This window comes from Stegodyphus dumicola, chromosome 5 (genome assembly GCF_044657685.1).
Source record: "Stegodyphus dumicola isolate Sdum_Otavi_A_Nest chromosome 5, ASM4465768v1".
Lineage (NCBI taxonomy): Eukaryota > Metazoa > Arthropoda > Arachnida > Araneae > Eresidae > Stegodyphus > Stegodyphus dumicola.
The window spans coordinates 153,190,280-153,210,587 of NC_140772.1; the positions used below are offsets into that span (position 1 = coordinate 153,190,280).

At 33.0% G+C, this 20,308-nt stretch overlaps 1 protein-coding gene across 1 annotated transcript; it reads right to left on the reverse strand.

The window, feature by feature from the left end:
- Positions 1–2,627: 2,627 nt before the first annotated feature.
- LOC118192327 (uncharacterized) lies at positions 2,628–19,473 on the reverse strand. The gene is made up of 6 exons (XM_035363269.2): positions 19,298–19,473; positions 13,321–13,388; positions 7,126–7,227; positions 6,910–6,951; positions 6,592–6,627; positions 2,628–2,857 (listed from the first exon to the last, which is right to left on the reverse strand). Exons 1-6 carry the CDS (start codon positions 19,413–19,415, stop codon positions 2,813–2,815), a joined length of 411 nt encoding a protein of 136 aa, XP_035219160.2. The 5' UTR covers positions 19,416–19,473; the 3' UTR covers positions 2,628–2,812.
- Positions 19,474–20,308: the final 835 nt, after the last annotated feature.

The following is a 20,308-nucleotide window of genomic DNA, read 5'->3' on the forward strand; positions in this document are numbered from 1 at the left end:
TCTTGGTAATTAAGATAAATATGTGATCATATGTGATCAATGAAATCTTCGGAGCAATATTTTGCTTTTAAATTAGCGTAATATTCTGTGGCCTCATCTTGAATTTGAAAGCAAAACAGTTAATGGTGATAAAAACTCAGTAAACCTCTAGGATGATTCTTGAGATGTTTAAAATTCTATACGGCAATGAAGCCTTTTGCAATGCCTGCATTTTAACTTGTTATCGTCGATTCTGTGATGGTCGACAGGATGTGACAGATGATGCTAAGTAGGTTTGATCTTCAACTTGTCGAAGCGAAGATAACGTTGAAAAGGTGCGGCAAAGGCTGAATAAAACACTGTACGGTCACTCAGGATGGTTGCTAGAAACCTTTTTAAGGAAAAAAAAAAAAACATAAGATGTAACATAATGTTACGAATTTTGTACATAAGTCAATGATTTTAGTGCATTTATATGTGAAATTGTTGTATTTTTCTGTGTAATGTAACGCAAAACAAATTTTAACAGAAAGCTATACCGGAAAAGTAAGAATACAGGGGCAATTGCATTTAACATTAAGTAAATGGATGTCTCGGTAATTTGGCGAGAAATCGCCAAATTAATTCCACACGGTAATTTAGCAATTGTACAGCTGGATGAGGACTACTAAGGAGGTGCTGAGGAGAGATGAACGTGGAAGATTAGCTAAGACTGTAGAGATTAGCTAAGGCTGTAGGTTTTCAAAGCCAGAAACGGTAGAAATCAGTTATACTCTCGTCGGGATTCGAATTACAAATCTTCTGATTGCTAACCAAATTGTGATTGTGATACCAAATACATCACGGGAGCATGTGCAGAAGAAAATGATAATTTTTTGTAAAACATACAGTAAATCGTACACGGTTATATCTCTCTGTATAAAAATGAGTGTTTGTTTGTTTGCCTTTTATACAAGTCTAACAGTTTAATTCCAATCTTTATGAAACTTGCCATACTCGACCTTCAAAACTAGAGGAAGGTCACTGTTTGCATAAGATATCTCAAAAAACCAGCCCATGGCGTCCGCACTATTTACGCTAATTTAATGAACTATTGATTACAAATTGAGCTAATTAGAAGCTTTGCGTTACCACTCTACAAAAAGTAAAATATATATGTTTCAAATTTAACCGGAAAACTGCCCACCAGTGGCCGAGCGGTGAAGTCGCTGAACACTGGTAGTTCAGTCCGAGGTTCGAATCCCCCCAAGGGGCTGGTTGCATGGGCGTTTTCGTGGTTTCCCCATGTGTAACGTGTATACGAGTCAGTGTCACTTAGAAAGTCCTCCACGAAGGCATCCCTCCACTTAGGCAGATAACCTAGTGAGTTTTGTCGTAATTAAATAAATCATTAATCAGAAAACTCGGCGATGATTAAAAAGAATTATGTTGTCATTTATATCAATTTGTCTCGAATTTATTGTAAAAATTCGGCCAGTTAATAGAGATACATTGCCACCGACCAAATTAAAATATTTTAAAGTATGTTATCATTCAGCAAAGCATAAAATATTTAATTTTTCATGCATTAACATGCGTGTCATTCCATCACACGCATCTTTGCTTTTTGAAAGGGAATTTGTAGTATAGTTATCACAAAGCATTACTTTCACGGTGAAATCAGTTATGCCACCAAAACGAAAATCTATCGTTCGATCTACACACTGTAGGGATTTTATATTTATTTTAACTAACAATTTAAAGTTTAAGTTCAGACTTTCCTCTAAGCCTTCATTCCCCTAACTGTCAGTTCCAGAATAGTTAAATGTTGTAGCGCGCGTGAAGGAATGCAAATTTCTACGTTGTAGAAAGTATTTAAAAGCCGAGTAGTTTCGGTAGGAGAAAGAGAGAGTTAGGCTCTAGCCGTCGTCTCTGTCTTAGGTACGTTTGCTTACTGCTCGATCAAGTGGCTTAATTGCATTTATTTGCGGCCACTAGCTTCGAATCAGGTTTAAGTTACGGGATCTCGCTAGCCCTGTAGGCTAGTTCTATCGTTTGTTAATATCTTCAAATTTTTAGTTTCGTTAATTGATTTTCAGTTAACGCCCAAGCAGAGGCGAAGTTTGTAAGCGTCTTCTGAAACAGACGAACAACGAGAAAACTGGAAAACGTTCCAAGTATGCACTGCTCGATCCAGACGAACATTGCACGCTAATTCAAATTTTGGTGCATTCCATTATGATGCTAATTATGATTACAGTTTTCATCCAAGTATGGTTTTGGAAAGATGGCTAAATCATGCACGTATTGCAGAGCCCTTAATTTCACCACTCGAACCATTATTAACCTTGGTATCAAGTGACACAAGCCAAACCAAACATGCAAAATACGCATAAAGGAAAAATTGCATAAGAGAATTAAAACACAGATACTTTCTAAAAAAAAAAATTAATACTTCCATATATGCATGGATGCTTTGGCTACACAATTTTAGATTCATTTTTATTATTCGGAGCCTACTATTATCACTAAATATAAACCCAAAAAATGTAAAAGAATGAAAGTAAAAGTAATGTAGTATGATATTTAAACGTCATTGTTGTTTTTTATGGTAGAATATGTTCAGTTTTGTGGAAAAGTCATTTCTTATGGGTCAATGGGTCTCAAAGTAACACAAAATAAATTTTAATTTTATATAATTTCAATTACAATTAAATAATTTTTAAACAAAAACAATAACAAATTACATTTTTCTATGGTTTAACCAGTCGCAGAACACTGGAGTCAATGTTGATATTGAGCCTTAAGTAAAGAAGGACACTATTATGTAAGCATTCTTTATTCTTCAGAATCTTTAGTCTTCAGACGTCCATTTTTCTATAAGTTCTTTCACACAGTCCTACGAGAAAATAATAGAAGATAAAGATTTTCATGAAATACATTTACGACAAATTTTCCTACAATATGAAAGGATTTAAGTAAGTTCATGAAAGAACAAAAATAAAGGAAAAACTGCAAACGAAAAATGAACTTAAACTTTCGTATTCAAAAAGCGACTCACAGCTGGCTCGCCCATGTGCTGCAATAACCTGAATAATGACTAAGTGTAGGTGTTAAGTACCCTTTAATTAGTTTTTATTATTAGATATATCTAATAATAAAAACTAACTGAAGGGTATTTAACATATTGCGGAAGGCTTGTAAGTAATTTTTTTCTAATCTTAATTATCCATTTCTGGCTACTGAAAATCCTTTCTCGAGCTCATAAGTTAAATGCAGAATTTCTTCGAGCCTTCAAAATAAAACTTAACAAGCTTCACATTCGCAGGTATTACACTGACTACCAATAATTATTTGGACACCTATACAAATGACGATATCTGCGGTCCTAAGGTACGTCACGGACTCCGCCGGTATATATCGTGTAGGAAACAGTATCGGCTTTAGTCGCATGCAAGATGCCTCGCAGTTCGGAGCTCTCTGATTTCGAGAAAAGTATAATTATCGGGTATCACAAATGTGGCCGATCCTTAAGGGACATATCTAGCGATCTGAAGTACCCAAAATCGACAGTGGCCTATGTGATTAAGAAGTGGAAGGTAAGCGGTGATTGTCGGAATGTTCTCCGAGTCGGCAGACCAACGAAACTGGGAGATAGAGACCGACGAGTGCTGTCCAGAGAAATTCGGAAGAACCTCACCCAACCGATGGCCCTCATCCGCGAGGAGTTTCAACAGGCATCCGGGAGTATTGTTTCAATGAATACCATCCGTAAGGAAGCACATCTGCTTGGTTTTCATGGTCGTGCTGCTGCCCATAAGCCTCTGATCACAAAGTCCAACCGCGCTGCTCGGTTAATGTGGTGCAAAGCACATCGAAATTGGACCGTAGATCAGTGGAAACGGGTTCTTTGGAGTGACGAATCAAGGTTCACCCTTTACCGTTCGGATGGCAGGGTATGGGTCTGGCGTCTATCTAGAGAACGTCTCCTGCCAGAATGCATTGTGCCAACAGTCAAGTTCGGCGGAGGTGGAATTATGGTCTGGGGGTGTTTCTCCTGGTATGGGCTGGGACCCTTGGTCCCCATTCTTGGTAAGCTCAACTCCGATGCCTACTGCACTATTTTGGATGACAATGTGCTTCCTACGTTGTGGCAGTTTTACGGGTTGGACCTCTGTTACTTTCAGGACGACAATGCCAGTTGTCATGTTTGGACGCTAACCAAGGCTTGGTATTGTGCCAAAGGAGTTCATTGAATGGACTGGCCTGCCCAGAGTCCAGACCTGAACCCTATCGAGAACCTCTGGAACGAGTTGCATCGCCGAATTCAGGGATGCAAAGCAACCCGTGCAAAATTGATGAAGGAACTTCTATGTCTTCTCCAAGCCGAGTGGAAGAAAATACCACTAGCTGTCATACAAAGACTTGTGGAAAGTATGCCCTGGAGGGTCCACGCTGTAATTATCTCTCGTGGAGGCTCTACCAACTATTGATTTTGAATAAAGTTAGTTTTTCTTTTCTATCACAGGTGTCCAAATACTTATTGGTAGTCAGTGTAGGGTAATTAAAATGAATGCGTTTAGAGATGTTACCTCAGTTGCGCGAAATAGCAGTGAATGGTATATAAAGGTTAACATAATTCGCAAAAAAAAAAAAAAAAAAAAAAAAAAAAGGCTGAAAGCTTTTAGATTATATATTACGTTCAAATGTTCGTTTTTTTCATTTAACATACATACACGTTTCGAAAGCACCTGCGCAAACACTCTTTTAGACTAAAATATTTAAAACCAAGCATATCCTTAGAATTTTCGATAGGCAGTCTTGAGCGCTGGAGATAAAAGTGTTTTATTCCGTACAGTGTTGCTCCTGCTTTCTTTGAAATCGTTGAGTTTTTTTTAATCAAAAATTCATTAAATTTGACAAAATATAAAATATATAATAAAATAAAATAGAAATTCAAAATTTGGTCTGTCAGGTACCCGTTTACGGGTGGAGAGCTACATTATTCAAAATTCGATATCTTTATGTCAGAAACATTCATACATTCATGCAAATTCTTCATCATTTAATATCATCAAATATAAATCAGGGCGATAGTATTTGATGAGAACAATCTGAAAAGTGATTCAACGCTTTTAATGAGTAAACGGAAAATGCCGTTTCAAGACTAATATAGCCCTTCTGAGCTAAAGCCGCTTTGGGGAAAGAAATTATTCCAAGGTAAGAAAAATATTAGGACATTTTCGAATAATATTTTTATGAAACTTTATAACATTCAAATCTAATAATTATATTTATATAATTAATAAAAAATAATTGTTATGTAAATACATATTTATGCAATTAATAAAAATAATTGTTATGTAAATAATTAATTATTGTACAAATTATTATATTTAAACATAATAATAACGTAAAATTATTACATTTTAGATGTAAAAATTTAATACTTTTTATATTAATATAATTCTGTTAATTACAGAATTATTAAAACATTGATTTTCAGCGGAAAATCAGAAAATAGCTCAGCTGAATTCAGACTCGCGTCCTGAATGATTCACGCAAAATTTAGAACCTTAGCGAATGCTCAAGCGATCCGAATAGCTATACCTAAGCTAAAAGTTGAAAAATCATTAACAGTAGGAAATCGGAAATATGGTCAAATGCGAAAAAAGGATGAATTCGGCTTTCCTTGTATGAAGATCTCCTAGAATATAAAAATATTGTAATTCTCTTAAACAGGAAATATATATTTTAGTAGATTTAGTTAATTCTCACAAACGAAGTAAAAAATACATCGCTCTATAATATATAATAACAAATGACTTGCATCAAGGTAAAACCATATACTATCATTTATAATCAATCGGGACATACAATTCGAAATAAATGTAGCTTCTTAAATTAAATTTATTAAAATAATTGTAGAAACTCCAATCAATTCGAGGCATATGTTATTTAGTAAGCTAAACGCTGATTCAGAAGCCGTCATTGCTTTTTCGACACGTGATTTCCATACGCAAGTTAATTGGCTGTCACTAATTAGTCGCCAGCAAACTTATATCCCTCCATGCTCAATGATCGCGACTTCTGAAGCGGGCTCCAAAAACATGTTTCTATTTAGCAATGTTTCCACAGAGTTTCTTGTTCGGATATATATTTCTTCATATAATGGGTATGACAACGAAGTGCTCGAAAGTTTTACAGTAATAAATTCTCTACACTATTTTTCAAAATTATGTAATATATTTTCCTTCATTTTTGCTTTGTTTGTCTTCATAAAAGATGCCTTAGAAGTTCTAAAGCGAATTTTATAAGAATGATAGCACATTACGATTAATATTTGTTACTACCTAATAGCTAATTTAATCCTTTTTAAAAACAAATAGAATGAGAGCTGAAAAGTTAATTTATCTTTATTAAACACAGAATTCAATGTTTTCGATTATTTTTAAAATACTTCCAATAACTTTGTCAAACTCTTGCCGTTTGCTAATCTTATGTTTTACGCATTTTAGACCTAAAGTGTTTCCAAACTTTTTTTTACTTTTCAAAATGTCTTAAAAGTGCAAGCACTTAGGAAATGTTTGCATTGATACTGAATGATGATTTTTTTAACACAAATGGACTTACCTCACTTGGCTGCATAAATTCCTCAAGCTCATTTTTCTAAAAGTCAAGCAAATTTCACATTATAATATATATAAAAATATTATATATATATTATAATATAAATAAAAAAGAAATTTCATAAATAAAGGAAATACATATATATATATATATATAAATGTGTGTGTGTATGTGTTAAGAGAGAGACAGAGAGATATAATCACTAAATGAAATGGAAAGGAAAATGAAAAAACAAATTATATTGTGAGTAACAGAATATTTTTACTAATTTGTTTATATTTATTAACAGATTGTTCGAATATAAACAGAAGAGAAACTTACATCAGGTGCCTCTTCCACCGCCTCTGCCATACAGATCACACCCTACAAAAGTACAGTACAATGTTACTAATTACTCTGAGTACTGTAAATGCAATAAAATATGGGTTGGATTATTTATAAATATACTGATATTATAATTATTTTAACTTCAAACTGTATACGCTATAAATAATATGAAAATTTTTATGTATTTTAGAATGACTGAATTTAACTTACGTTTATTATATCTTCTGGGTCATTATCGCAGAAAAACTGTCTCAATACACCAGCGTCGTAGCTTGTGAGACCAGTGAAACACTGTATACCAATTTCATTCAGCTAAAAAATAAAGTAATAATAAAAATCATTCAAGGGAAAATTTAAATACTATAAAAAAATAGATAGAAATATTTGAAAGTTTTCAGATTTTATATTACGCCCTAAGGGATCTTTTTTTAACGTTTTGTGTGTTACTTTTATTTATTAAATATCATGTTCTTCGCACTTAAATCATCAAATTCAATTTAACAGTGATATCACAAAATAATTTAAAACGAGCACATCTTTAGAATTTCCGATACACAGTATCGCTCGCTGGAGATGAACACTTTTTTTTTTTTTTTTTTTGTTTCCCGTACAGTGTTGCCATTCTCGCTTTTAAATCGTTGAGTCTGTTAATCAAAAATTCGCAAAAGTCTTACAAAATATGAAATAGATAATAAAACAAATTCGAAATGCAAAATATGTGCCCATATTCGGGTGGAGCACTAAGTTATTCAAAATTTGATTACTCTAGATGCCGTTGTTTTTTCACATTGCGAAAAACATACATAATATTGATGCAGATTCTTTATTATTTAATTTCTTTAAATATAATACAGGGCGATAGTATTTGGTGGCAACAATTTGAAAAGTGATTCAACGCATTTAGTGATTCGACACAAAATGCCGTTTCGAGACTAAAAGCCCTTCTCGACTACAACGTCCCTTTGAGATCGAAAAAAAAAAAAATAAGTAACACAAATACTTATGTGATTTTTGGATTTTAAAAATCATTTTATATTGAATTTTTAAAACTGATATTTTGGGCGTCAGTTTCGGATTTGGTTAAAATTAAATCAGGAAAAAAAAAAAAAAAAAAGAAAAAGAAAAAAAGAAAAAAATCTGAATGCTTTCAGATTTTATAGTACGCCCAAAGAGGTGTTTTTTTAACTTTTGTGGGTTACCTTTATTTATTAAATATGATGTTCTTCGCACTTAAACCCTAAAATTCAATTCAACAGCAATATCACAAAATATTTAAAAGAGGATATCTTTAGAATTTTGATACACAGTCTCATGCGCTGGAGATATTTTTTTTTTTTTTTTCGTACAGTGTTGCCATTGCTCGCTTTGAAATCCTTGAATTTGTTAATGAAAAATTAGTTAAATTTTCACAAAATATGAAATAGACAATAAAACAAATTCCAAATTGGGGCTTTCAGATGCCCATGTTCGGGTGGAGACGTACGTTATTCAAAATTTGATGGCTCTAGATACCGTTGCTTTATCACAATGTGAGAAACATACATACATTTATGCAGATTCTTCACTATTTAATTTCATTAAATATAACAAAGGGCGATAATATGGATGGCGACAATTTAAAAAGTAATTCGCCGTTTATAGTGAATCAACGCAAAATGCCAAAACGAAATTAATAGCCCTTCTGGGCTAATAATTTGAGATTGATTTTTCCTGTTAAATATCATTAAATGATATTATTTTTTGATGTACTAGTGTATAACATTCTTTAATTTATAATTCTGTAACATTTGGTCTACATAAAGCATTTTTACACAAGTAATTTATATGTTTACAAAATAATATAAATTAAATAAAATCTGAAAAGAAAATGACAAAAATACGTCATTAATAGTGTCATAAACTTTATTATTTTAAAATTGTAATCTAATAATCCCGTAGAAAACCATTAAACCAGAAATAGTTTTTTCGAAATTTATGCAAATAATGGTACGAATCGGTTATGTACCAATACCGAAGCCTGCCACAGTTTTCTGTAAATGAAATGCTTTGAGATTGCATGAATAATATTTCCTTTTGAAAAAAAAAAAATATTTGTTGATCAGTTTGCTTTGCGACAGGCTGCCTATCAATTTTGGTATTTTAATTTTTAGAATGAATATAATCTTTTACTAAATATAGCTATAGAAATTAGAGGGAGAGTAAGCAAAGTTATATTAAGTAATTTTTACTAAATTGATCGTTTAAATTTTAAAACAGCAAAACATGGACGTTTGTGCCATTTAAAACACCTTTATGATCGGAAGTACCGTATTTGACGGCATATAAGACGCACTTTTTTCCTAAATTTGGTCTCAAAAAAGTTACTTGCGTCTTATACGTGAAGGTAATTGCATTCAATAATTGTTTATTTGCCTTTTACGAAACGTGAGAACTAAAAGAAACCACGCTATTGAAACTTTTTTCCTTGTGTGTGGCCGTCTAAATAAGGGTGCGTCTTATATGCCGTCAAATACGGTATATGTCTACGACCAATGGTTGTGAAAATAAAGGCTCCTATTTTCAGTTAAAGGTTTGTGTCTACCTGTACAGTATTTATTTCAATAAAAGCTCTTTGCAGTTTTTGAAAATACCTGAAAAAGTTTATGATTTTATAAAATTTTCTAATACAGTCATTTCTCGATTGGGCGAATTAATCGGGTTGCGGATAACAAACAGGTCTGGTGTAAAAGGTTAATTTTATTTATTGCAGATCGATGGAAAATTTTGTATTGCAACAAACCAATACAAATTCTACGGTAATACAAAAACAAGAAGAATAATAGGGTAACAGCAATGATAACAAATGATGTCACAGCATTTAATAATTACTTTATCCGCAACAGTACGTAATTTGGTTGAACATTATCTGGAATATATAAAAATTGTTAAATCATAAAAATAAACTAATTTCACGGTTATAATCTTTTATTAATCATTGACATAACGAAATGCAAGAACTTACAAAAACAATTGAAAGATTTTACGTTTAAATAATCCTCTGTTTTATGATTTGGATCTGTACTCTCAGGATGCAAATGATTTAGCGTATTTAAGATTAATTCTTAGTTAGGCGTAATGATTAAGCGTATTTCTTGAAAATTTTAAGGCTTTTGGCAGTGACGCTCATAATTTGTACAAGATTCTTTCTTACCCAGCTCTACTCGCAGTTAGTATTCCGGCTTTAACCATTTTGCTAGCTGAAGTTAAACACCGCAATTTAAAGTTGGAGTCAATGCTTAGTTAGACAGTTATTGTAGTCTGGCCCACTTTAATTTATAAACTAGCTTTAATAATCCACTTTAATTTATAAATTCAATTTTCTGTTACTTAATACCGGCAAGTACCGGAGTTTAATTTGTACGCACAAGTTGTGTCTTTTGTTTTAAGTTCGAACTTAAATAAAAAAAGTCTTTTCGAACTTTCGTAAGACTTTGTAATATTTTCACAAATAGAGCAATAATTCGCTTATCGGTCTATAGAGATTACAGAACTTTAAATTAGTATTACACAGAATAATATCCTACACATTATTCCTTCTATTTAGTAGCATATTCTTGTTTTAAATGCTGATTTATTATATAAAGAAATTAACTTATCCTCCAAATTAAAATGCTTAAAATACAGATACAGTTTTAATAAAATTTTTTTGTTTACTTTGATATGAGTTATTAGCATTCCTGTCGATTCAACCGTGATTTTGAATTAACTGCGGACGTCGTTATGTATTACTCCGGTTAGTTCAGAATTCATATTAATGATTAGAATCGAACCATTACACATATATTTTGTTGTTATAATTTCTTGAAAGCATTAACTCCCTATTTTTAAGTATTGAATATTTTGAGAAAAACAATAAAAAAATCTTAATTCACTTTTCTTGTTCCCGATGAAATTCCGTCTTTTTCGAACTGAATATTGATATCCATATGGAAGATCTTATTTCATTTCTGAGAAGGTAACAAGTGAGATAATGAAATTTACCTTCTCTAGTAATATAATGAGATAGGTAATAAAATTTACATGAACTTGCAGTTATTCCTTACTCTAAATTAAAATAAATATCTTTATGTTTTTTTATGTTTATTTCTCTTCGAAATTTAGTTTCGATCGAAAAATATTTTGTTGCCTACTATTTGCAATAAAATGCGTTTTAAATAGGTGCTGCCAATTTTAGAAGGAGTATATTGTAAAACATTTTATTGTCTAACACTGTGTATTAGAGAAGAAATTAATTCTCTTTACAGTTCTTTACACACACACACACACACAAAAAAAAAAAAAAAATTGAATTATGTGAAGAATAAAACATTATTTTGTGATATGAATATTATCGGATAAAGCTGTTTCAACACCAACATTTTTTCTCAGTATATAATACTGATCCGATGTATTTTAAGTCTGAGAATAAGAACTATTGGGCAAGACCCTTAAAATCAGAAAGATGCCTTAAAAACTGTCATCTGAAACTGATATAAATAATAGATTCATAACCATGTTCATTTCTGAAAATTATTGTTTTATATTAGAATATGTGATACCGAATCGATCATAATTAATCCGTAAAGTTTTAAATTGTTAGGTATTGTGATCTGCATATTTCTGGTTTTTCAATTTCTCGTTCTAGGAGCACGCGGTAGAATTTTCAATCAAATATAATCCCACAGTCATATGATCGTGCGGCTGATCTGGCACTCACTTTCGCAGAGTTGCAAGCTCCTTGAACTCGTGGGCTTTGATACATTTTTTAAAAAGGGTGTCGGAATTAATTAATTGTTGTCGAATAGTCGGGAAAAAATCGAATGGTTTTCGAGAATTCGGCAAAAATTCAGAATGTAGGTTAAAAATTTCATACAGATTTCATTAAAACGATTGTTTAATGTTCGAATTGGAAAGGAATGTTATCTTTTCTGTGATGCATTCTGCGATTTTTAGTTCGTTTATAAAACGAAGACGTATGCCATAAATCGTTTTAACATTGAACTTTTAAAAAGAAAACTAAACTAAATTTTGAAAGGGTAGTTTCGCCACATCGCATTGTCATCCAGAAACAATGTATACACAAAATTTGAACCCGATAGCTTATCATGAAATAGTTTAAAAATCGATGACAAACTTCTGACCACAGCGATTTATACCATAAGTAATTTAATTAAAATCTAATTAAAAAAAGTTGCAAACTTTTTGTTACAAATAGAGAGATAATCATGAAAAGAGCAAAGATAATGCTATTTATATTAAATTAAGGATGATGATGTTAGCTTATTTCTCAACAGAGGAATATGCTATAGCTTTATTGCTACTGAGTTATAAAATTCGATTTAATTCTAGTTGGATAAAGTATTTCACTTTCACTTTTACCATTATGTGAGAACATACGTCATTAGCGTGATATAAAAATCATATGAGTAATTCTGAAATGATACGCTTCACAAAGATTTATTACAAGCATATTATTAAAAGGACATAAAGTGGAGATAAATAAATTAAAAGTAGATCTGACAAATTAACGTTCGAATTTTAACTTAAGCATGCCTCTGAACGCTCTTGTTTCAATACCCTTTCTAGATTTCTTTCCTAAAATATAATATGAATTTAAAAGTGACATTTTATTTAACGTAATAATGACGTATAGTTCTGCTATATGTTGTTTTAGCATTTTCTTGAAGAATAAATGTTTTTAAAATAAGAATCCTTTACTTTTTTCCTGTACTTGCTTTCAACATACTTAATTTGTTTAAAATTTGTCTACTTGCCATAACTAGGCTCTACACAGTTTACATGTACAAAATACAGTTTACATGATACAGCGTTATCTTGAAAATTAGAATAGGCATTTATAATCGTAACGAAGTCAATTTGGAATTTGCTTCGTTCCTTATTCTACTCTCTCAAAATATTATTAAAGCTTTTAAAACAGTTGAGTACCTACGATCTGTAAACGAATTAAAAGTCTGGAAAGCAATTGTGAAGTATTATTTATTTAACTATTCGTAATTCAATACATTTTAAGCTACTTGTTGAGAAATGTTGTGAATTAAAACCGGTAATTTGAGAAACATAATATAAAAAAAAATTTAAGTAACTTCCAAAAAATTTTAATATAAAACAAATATAATTAGCATATTTTTTATTTTCCAAATACTTTTCTGGAAACTTCTTCTTTTACACAAATTTAATTTGCTTTAAGAAAATGGAATTTTTAAAAGCAAAATTATATTTTCTTTTCAGGCATTAGACTATTTTGTTCATTAAAATGATTAAAAAAAGATTTTAATATTACCATTACGACATTTGAATAAAGTATGAAGTAAGCTCATACGATTATTTGCAATTACAATTTTGAAAACATAATCTTTCTGCACTTACCCTGTCATTGCCATCTGTCATACTCATACAAGATTCCAATTCATCACCCTGTTCCTTGAAATCCTTATCTATAAAATAGGGAGGGGAAAAAAGATCTAACAAATATCGCTAGTAATATTAGTACTAGTAGTATGTCATTATAAAGAGAGTTTTTTATGAAACTTTCAGCTTCATGTCTACCACGAAAAATAGTTATTAAACTCCCAAATCCAGAATATGATGAAGATGGAAACACGGATAGCACGACGTCCACTAATTATTTCTTTGAAAAATTTTAAGACGGAAAAAATTATATAGCAGGTGGTTATAATTAAACTTTCTCTATGTACGATATCTACAGCGCAAACGGGTGAACGGAATGCAACGAAATTTTGTATATGGGCTATACACGAGATGCGCTCACGGAATTTCGAAAAACATTTTTAGTTCCAAAATGTCCACTAGAGGGCTAATTTGTGGAAGCGCACCATTCTGCATGAAAATGGTTTGATGTAAAGGACCCGGTTTTGCTGTATTTGCGGCATAACAATCGTCTGCAGTATGTCATGAATTCGACGGCCCGTAACGGAACATGTAACAGACCCACATTAACCGACTCCCTCAAAGAAGAATGGCCCAAGGATGAATGTCGCCGTGAATCCACTTCAAACAGTGACCTTTGGACACTGTAGATGAATTTCAGTATAGATCCGAGTATTTTCCATAGCCCAAATGCGGCAATTCTGTGTGTTGACTGTCCCATTGAGGTAGAAATGAGCCTCGTCGCTCCACAGAATATTCCAAGGCCATGACAGATAAACAAGCATTCTGTTGAGAAAACTGACTGCGAATAAGAGACGTTGTGGGTTGTCCCTATCAAGCAGCTCCTGGGATGGCGGATGTTGTACGGAAACTGTTTCTGAATACTTTTCGGACAGTGCTGTAAGAATAGCCTGTCTGTCGAGAAACTGCACGCGCGCTACTGATCCAAAACTCTGATGTCTGTGACAGTGCGTCAACAGATGTCGTGACGGCATCAACAAGTCCCGGTGTAAGACGTTTACGGCCTCTTCCAGGTTGAACTCCTAATTTTTCCGTCTCTTTAAATCTCTTAATCATGGCCCGAATACCTTTAGTAGACATTGGTCCACGCCGTAGGTTCTTTCTACGACGAAATTCACGAACTGCAGCAGAAGCATTCCGCTTGTTTTCGTGAAACAGCCTCACGAATAATGCACGTTCAACTAAAGAGACAGTCATAAGTACAGTCGAAACATCGACTTAAACATCACACCGTCTGCAAACGTTTTATACCCTAACTTGTTTCGCATAAAGCTTCCTCTTCTTTCCAAGCATGCGATCCTCGACATTTTTCTCTTACAAATGACAGCTTTTTCAGATTTTGCATTTTATTACTCATAATTCTTGTTCTGTATTGTTAATATTGTTTCTGTAATCCAGTTTTGTCGTTTATTGTGTTAAATTTCATGTTGTTTCCGAAAAAGTGCTCTCTGGTGGGCATTTTGGAACTAAAAAATTGTTTTTCGAAATTCCGTGAGCGCATTTCGTGTATATCCCATATACAAAATTTCGTTGCATTCCGTTCACCCCTTTGCACTGTAGGATGCCGTTTATAGGGAAAGTTTAATTATAACCGCCCGGTATATGTTTTTGTCGTTGCTGAAAACTATCCGTCAACAATGCGGCATGAATAAAGTACCAAATGTCAAGAGTGAACGTCTCTCGTGGAAGATGCCTAGCACTTCCTCGAAAACTGTTGACTATTCGATGATTTTAAATTAATTTTTATAACTGATTTCTGCGATGATTTTAGAACTTTGCTAATTTTAAGAATTTTAATCTTTTATTTAAACCAATAGTTAAATCAATCAACACTGATTGTCGTGCTGTGGAAATAAGTGTTTGAGATCTTTAATTGTGATGTACGAGTACTTTTTGTCTGTGTGTGTAAAATTATATATGTGTTTTTCTACCATATTTAAATTTATAATTTGTTTAACTCAACATTCGCCTTATTTACTAATTTTACGTTCTTCTTTCTTTCCTTTTGAGCCGTCCACTTCAACATTTGTTCGGTAAAAATATATAGTTTGCATGCTTCAGGCTGAATAGGTTTTATTGACTTTTATTAGTTTCTTTATACTAACTCTTTTTTTGATAGTCGGAATTCGGTATCTGGTTTTCCAGGTGTGAGTTAATCTTACTTTGATCGGGATGCATAATGGATGCAGCTGTGTTACTAGATGGCCTCATTTGTGGTTGGACTGGGGCGGGATCCAATACTCTCTATTCTTAGATGGCCGGAGGCCAATGAGGCATGGGTTCCCGGGCCAAAGCCCTATCCCAAACTGAGTAGTCTCACAGGAAGCTTAACTATTATATAATGGAAGCCTAGCTATTGGCTGAAAGAAAGCAGAGCATCAGAAAATTACGGCTTTGTCTTAAATAAAATGATAACAGTATACAAAATAACAAACAATTAGAAGGCAGAGCAGCTGGTAGATGGCTGCATATATACATACAGATACAAGTGGAACAGGTGACAAATAAAAATAAAATTAAATATACAATTGAAAAAGCACTGATCATGGGAAATAAGAAACAAAACATTTCAATGTAGCATTGTTAAGAAATTTGCATCTAAATAGCTAATTTTAGTTAAATTATAATTGAAATTGTTGTATTTCCCCGTGCAATGCCGGCCAAGACAAATTTTAAGATAAAGCTATGCCGTAAAAGTAAAAATATAGGAGCATTTGACGTTGAGTAAATGGATATCTCGCTAATTTGTATTGAAATTGAATAAATGTAATTGACCACTATGTTAGCTGTAACCGTAATTCCACACTCTTTTCGCTTTCCAGAAATCTCGAGAAGCAGAAATTACTAGAAAGATCTCGCGAGGTCGGTTGAAAGTAATTTAAGGCCGAAGAAAGAGCGTCTCAGTTAGTTGTTTAGTGATTGCTGTTGCGATTTGTTTAGTTCCGCGTGAATTGAAATATTTGAATGAGCTTTCGTTTTAGATAACGCTTTGCATTGCGTTGCATTTTGACTGTTTTAGTAGTTTGAACTATAATTACTGATTATACTGCGTGATATTGTGAACACTTATACGAATATCATATCTCTGAGGAAAAATTCAAGTGTTCTGATATATTTCTTTTGATAATAATAAGTTTTATTTACTTATTATCAGACTTAAGCATTCAATCCATTACGAACCCATACGCACGCAACAATATGTAACAGAACCATCCTAAATTTCTAAGAACAGCAGCAGGCCGTCTTCTTTTATTCATCTGATGTGGGTCATAATTTAGCGGTGGAATAGAAGGATTGTTAACACTGGAAAATTTGTTAAAGAATTTTTGGGTGATTTTCGCTGTATAATTTGCAACTAGTTTAATGGCAAGCTTTTCGTGAATTTTCACATTTCAGTAAAACCAGCGTGCTCTTGCAGTTTGTCGGAGAGTAACATTTTGACTGACTTGCAGTCGATTAAACGTGGTTTGACATACAAAACCCCAGACGGGACGAGCATAAATAATAACAGGAAGCAAAACATGGCCTTATAAAGGACTAATTTTTGTAACAGAGTTCCGGCAAATTAAGAGGTGAAGAGTAGCTTTGCACTTCCGGAACTTAGAAATTATGTGTGTAAAGTCGGGCTTCCATGTTAGTCTTTGGTCTAGAATAACGCCAAGATTGGTTACTTTCTTGGACCATAACAGCACTGTCATAAATCAAAGCATGCTCTAAATCAAAGCATGTAACTGACATGCAAAATCAAAGCATGTCAGTTAGGGTGCAGGGCTGCGTTCAAGAGAAGTACGCCTTACAAGAGACCGGGTGCATATAAGCATTCTGTACCGCGCCACGCGCTTAGAAATATTCTAGTTCTTTAAGAATATTTGCAACTGTGTTAAACGCTAAATACGCTAGTGTGTAGTACGCTAAATAGTCAATACTGTAGAGTCATTGGGTTATTTTGAAGCAGGAGACATGAAAAATAAGCAATGCCCTCACCGGGACTTGAGCCTGGACCTCTCAAATACGTGCCTCGTTGCTACTGTTATATCGAGAAGGCATGCTAGAAGGAGGGAGAAAATACATTAACGAGCTCTCTAGAATAAAATGTTTAAAAGAATTTAAAGCTAATTTATTTTCTCAACAGTTTTAATTTGCTTAGTAGTTTTCTTATTATTGAAGCCAAGTTTGAATGATGCAATTGCAATTTAATAGCCTGCTTTCTCCCACAACAGCTTTAGTTTTGCTTTCTATGAGCAGAAATAATTAGTCCAAATTTTCACCATATGTATGCTATTGGAGAACAAGTAAATGGTTAGCGAACAACCCGATATATAAATAAGTGGTAAAATGAGCGCTCTTTGAAAAATATCTCCCACGAAGAGGAAAGCAACACTGATGACAAGTTTTCAAACCTTTCCTGAGGAAGGATTTGGAGATTAAAAGAAGATTGAATTTTCAATAAAGATATTTGTGCGCCTATTCAGCGAAATCAGCTCACAGTAGTAAGAATAAACTTTCTGCTTTATAGCAGGTTTCAAACCATTGACTAAAAGGATTGCTATTCAGACAGACGAGAGAATAGATTTCTATTCATATGACTGTGAGTGATCGACAGCCACGCCAAATACTTTAGCTCAAAAGTTACAGTCTTTTGAAAAACAAAATTATCGAACATTCAGCAGTAAAACGTCTGCTTACTAGCGAAGTATCTTTGTTAGTCTCCTTTACTTCGGGTACAATTAATTCGCATTGCGGCATATGCGTTCGCAGTGGTAACAAAAACATCACATACTGTGGGTAGCTATCCTTGCATTATCGTTTCAGTGGTACCCTTGCTTTGTATGCATATTCACGATGAGTGAATCCACAATGAAATGCTAAACACAAGTCTATAATAAACAGTCATGAAACCCCTACAAGCCTGAAATGATACTTGATCTTCATTTCAGGAAAAATCTACTAATCGGATAATGAACAACAACAATAGGGACGACGTTCAATATTATTTGGATAATTATCCTCTGTAATAATATTTGGATAACTATAATGGCTTGCTTAGATTTCGAATTTATCGCAAAAGAAGACATCTGGTCCATGACTGGATGGCGACTAGGGCAAAAGATGCGATTCCTGCTAAATAAAATGAATTTCCCCATTGCATCGAAGCATGCATGAGGGGATGACATATATCAATACATATACGATAGATAACCATGTCTATGCCAGGTCATGTAATAGTTGTCATTGACGCCTAAAATGATTTAATATTCACAACTGAATTGCCAGACTAATTTATTTATTCCTACTAGAAATGAAGAAAGTCAAGACGTTAAATTTTTTTATACTAACAATCATAAATATCAATTTTTCTTGAAAACACCTTCATTCACATTATCAGTTCATCATAAATCATGAATCCACAGCCTATACATTATGGTGCTCATACTCCTCCATAATTAAAAATCCATTCTAGGAATTGTTATTCAGTATACATTCTGGGAATTGTTAATCAGTATTCATAAATTCAATGTTTCAGTAGGCCGGGGACAACCAACAGAAAATTTCAAGAAACATAAGCTGGAGGCAAATGACAACATAACTATTTTTTGAACACGGTCGTTTCCTAAAATTGTCATCCAACAGCGAAAACTATTAATAATTCCTCGAAGAAATTCAGCTCGTGTCTTCATATCATACCGCAGACAATAGATTAATGAATGAGTAAATACGAAGTTAAACCATAGTTTTATTTTATTTTCAATGCTGACGAATTATTTAATTTTAAGATAGTTAATCTTTGGTGAACGCTTCTTTGCTAATGTAGAGAGCCAACTATTAGCAAGCGCATTATATTAAATTACATTCTTCTACAGTCACACACTACAAATCAAAAGCAGAATGATAACAACGAAGCTCAAATTTAAGCAAATAAAGAAATTATACTTACTACAAAGCAGAATTTTTACAGCTTCCATTTTCTCTGGCGTTAACTCTTCCGAACTATCTTCTGCGACTGCTAACTGCATTACTGCTACGGTAAAACCGAGTACTAAGTAAAAATACATCTTTGGGCGGCAAAAGTCGAAATTTTACAGAAGCCTAATGAAATGCTGTGAGAGTTTAGAACTTCCAGTATATATGCTGTTATAAATAAGCTGTACAGATGTTTATTAATGACTTTTTTAGTTTTCCGAAACACGCCATTGCGTGATGATATTGACATTGACTAACAATAACGTCGTAGGAAAATGCCTGAAGCATACTGTCGTGTTACGTATACAATACATCATAAATCAGGATGCCTATAGTAGATCACGATGCGGAATATCCTCAGGTTAATGAAAAATTTCAGCCTTCGTGTAAACGTTTTGCTTCAATTCTTTTTTAACGTGTTATTTATTTTCCTGTTTCAAGTAGGGAGAAGATACGAAAGATGAGAAAGTTTTTGACATAGAGCAAATTTTTTTCCTATCAACTTAATTCTTTGTATTGTTAGTGAAAGATGTTGAAAAATTCAGTTTACAGGAAAAGTCAAAAAGTCACCTATAATTTAGTTATACACTAATTCAGCATTGAAAAAAGTGAGCAGGAAACATTTAACTTATTTTTATGGTGATGCAGCTGAATAAACATTCGAAACAATTTATTGCACCGCCATGCAAACTAAAACATTTTGTAAAAGGAAAAATTCAAGACCTTGAACAGAGGACGTCAGATTCCCTACGTTATTTTTAATGTTAAGTATTGCAGTAAAATTTGTTACAACAATTAACAAAATAGTGTGAAACGTGAACTATTTACACAACACATACTTAAAATAGTTTTGTTCAACAACTTTTACATTAAATATGTGATCTTTTATAAACGAAACCCATTTTAAGATATTTTGACTGAATGGCGTATGAAAGTTACAAGACTAAACGTTCTTATATCCCAGGGGAGACGAAACTTCACGACA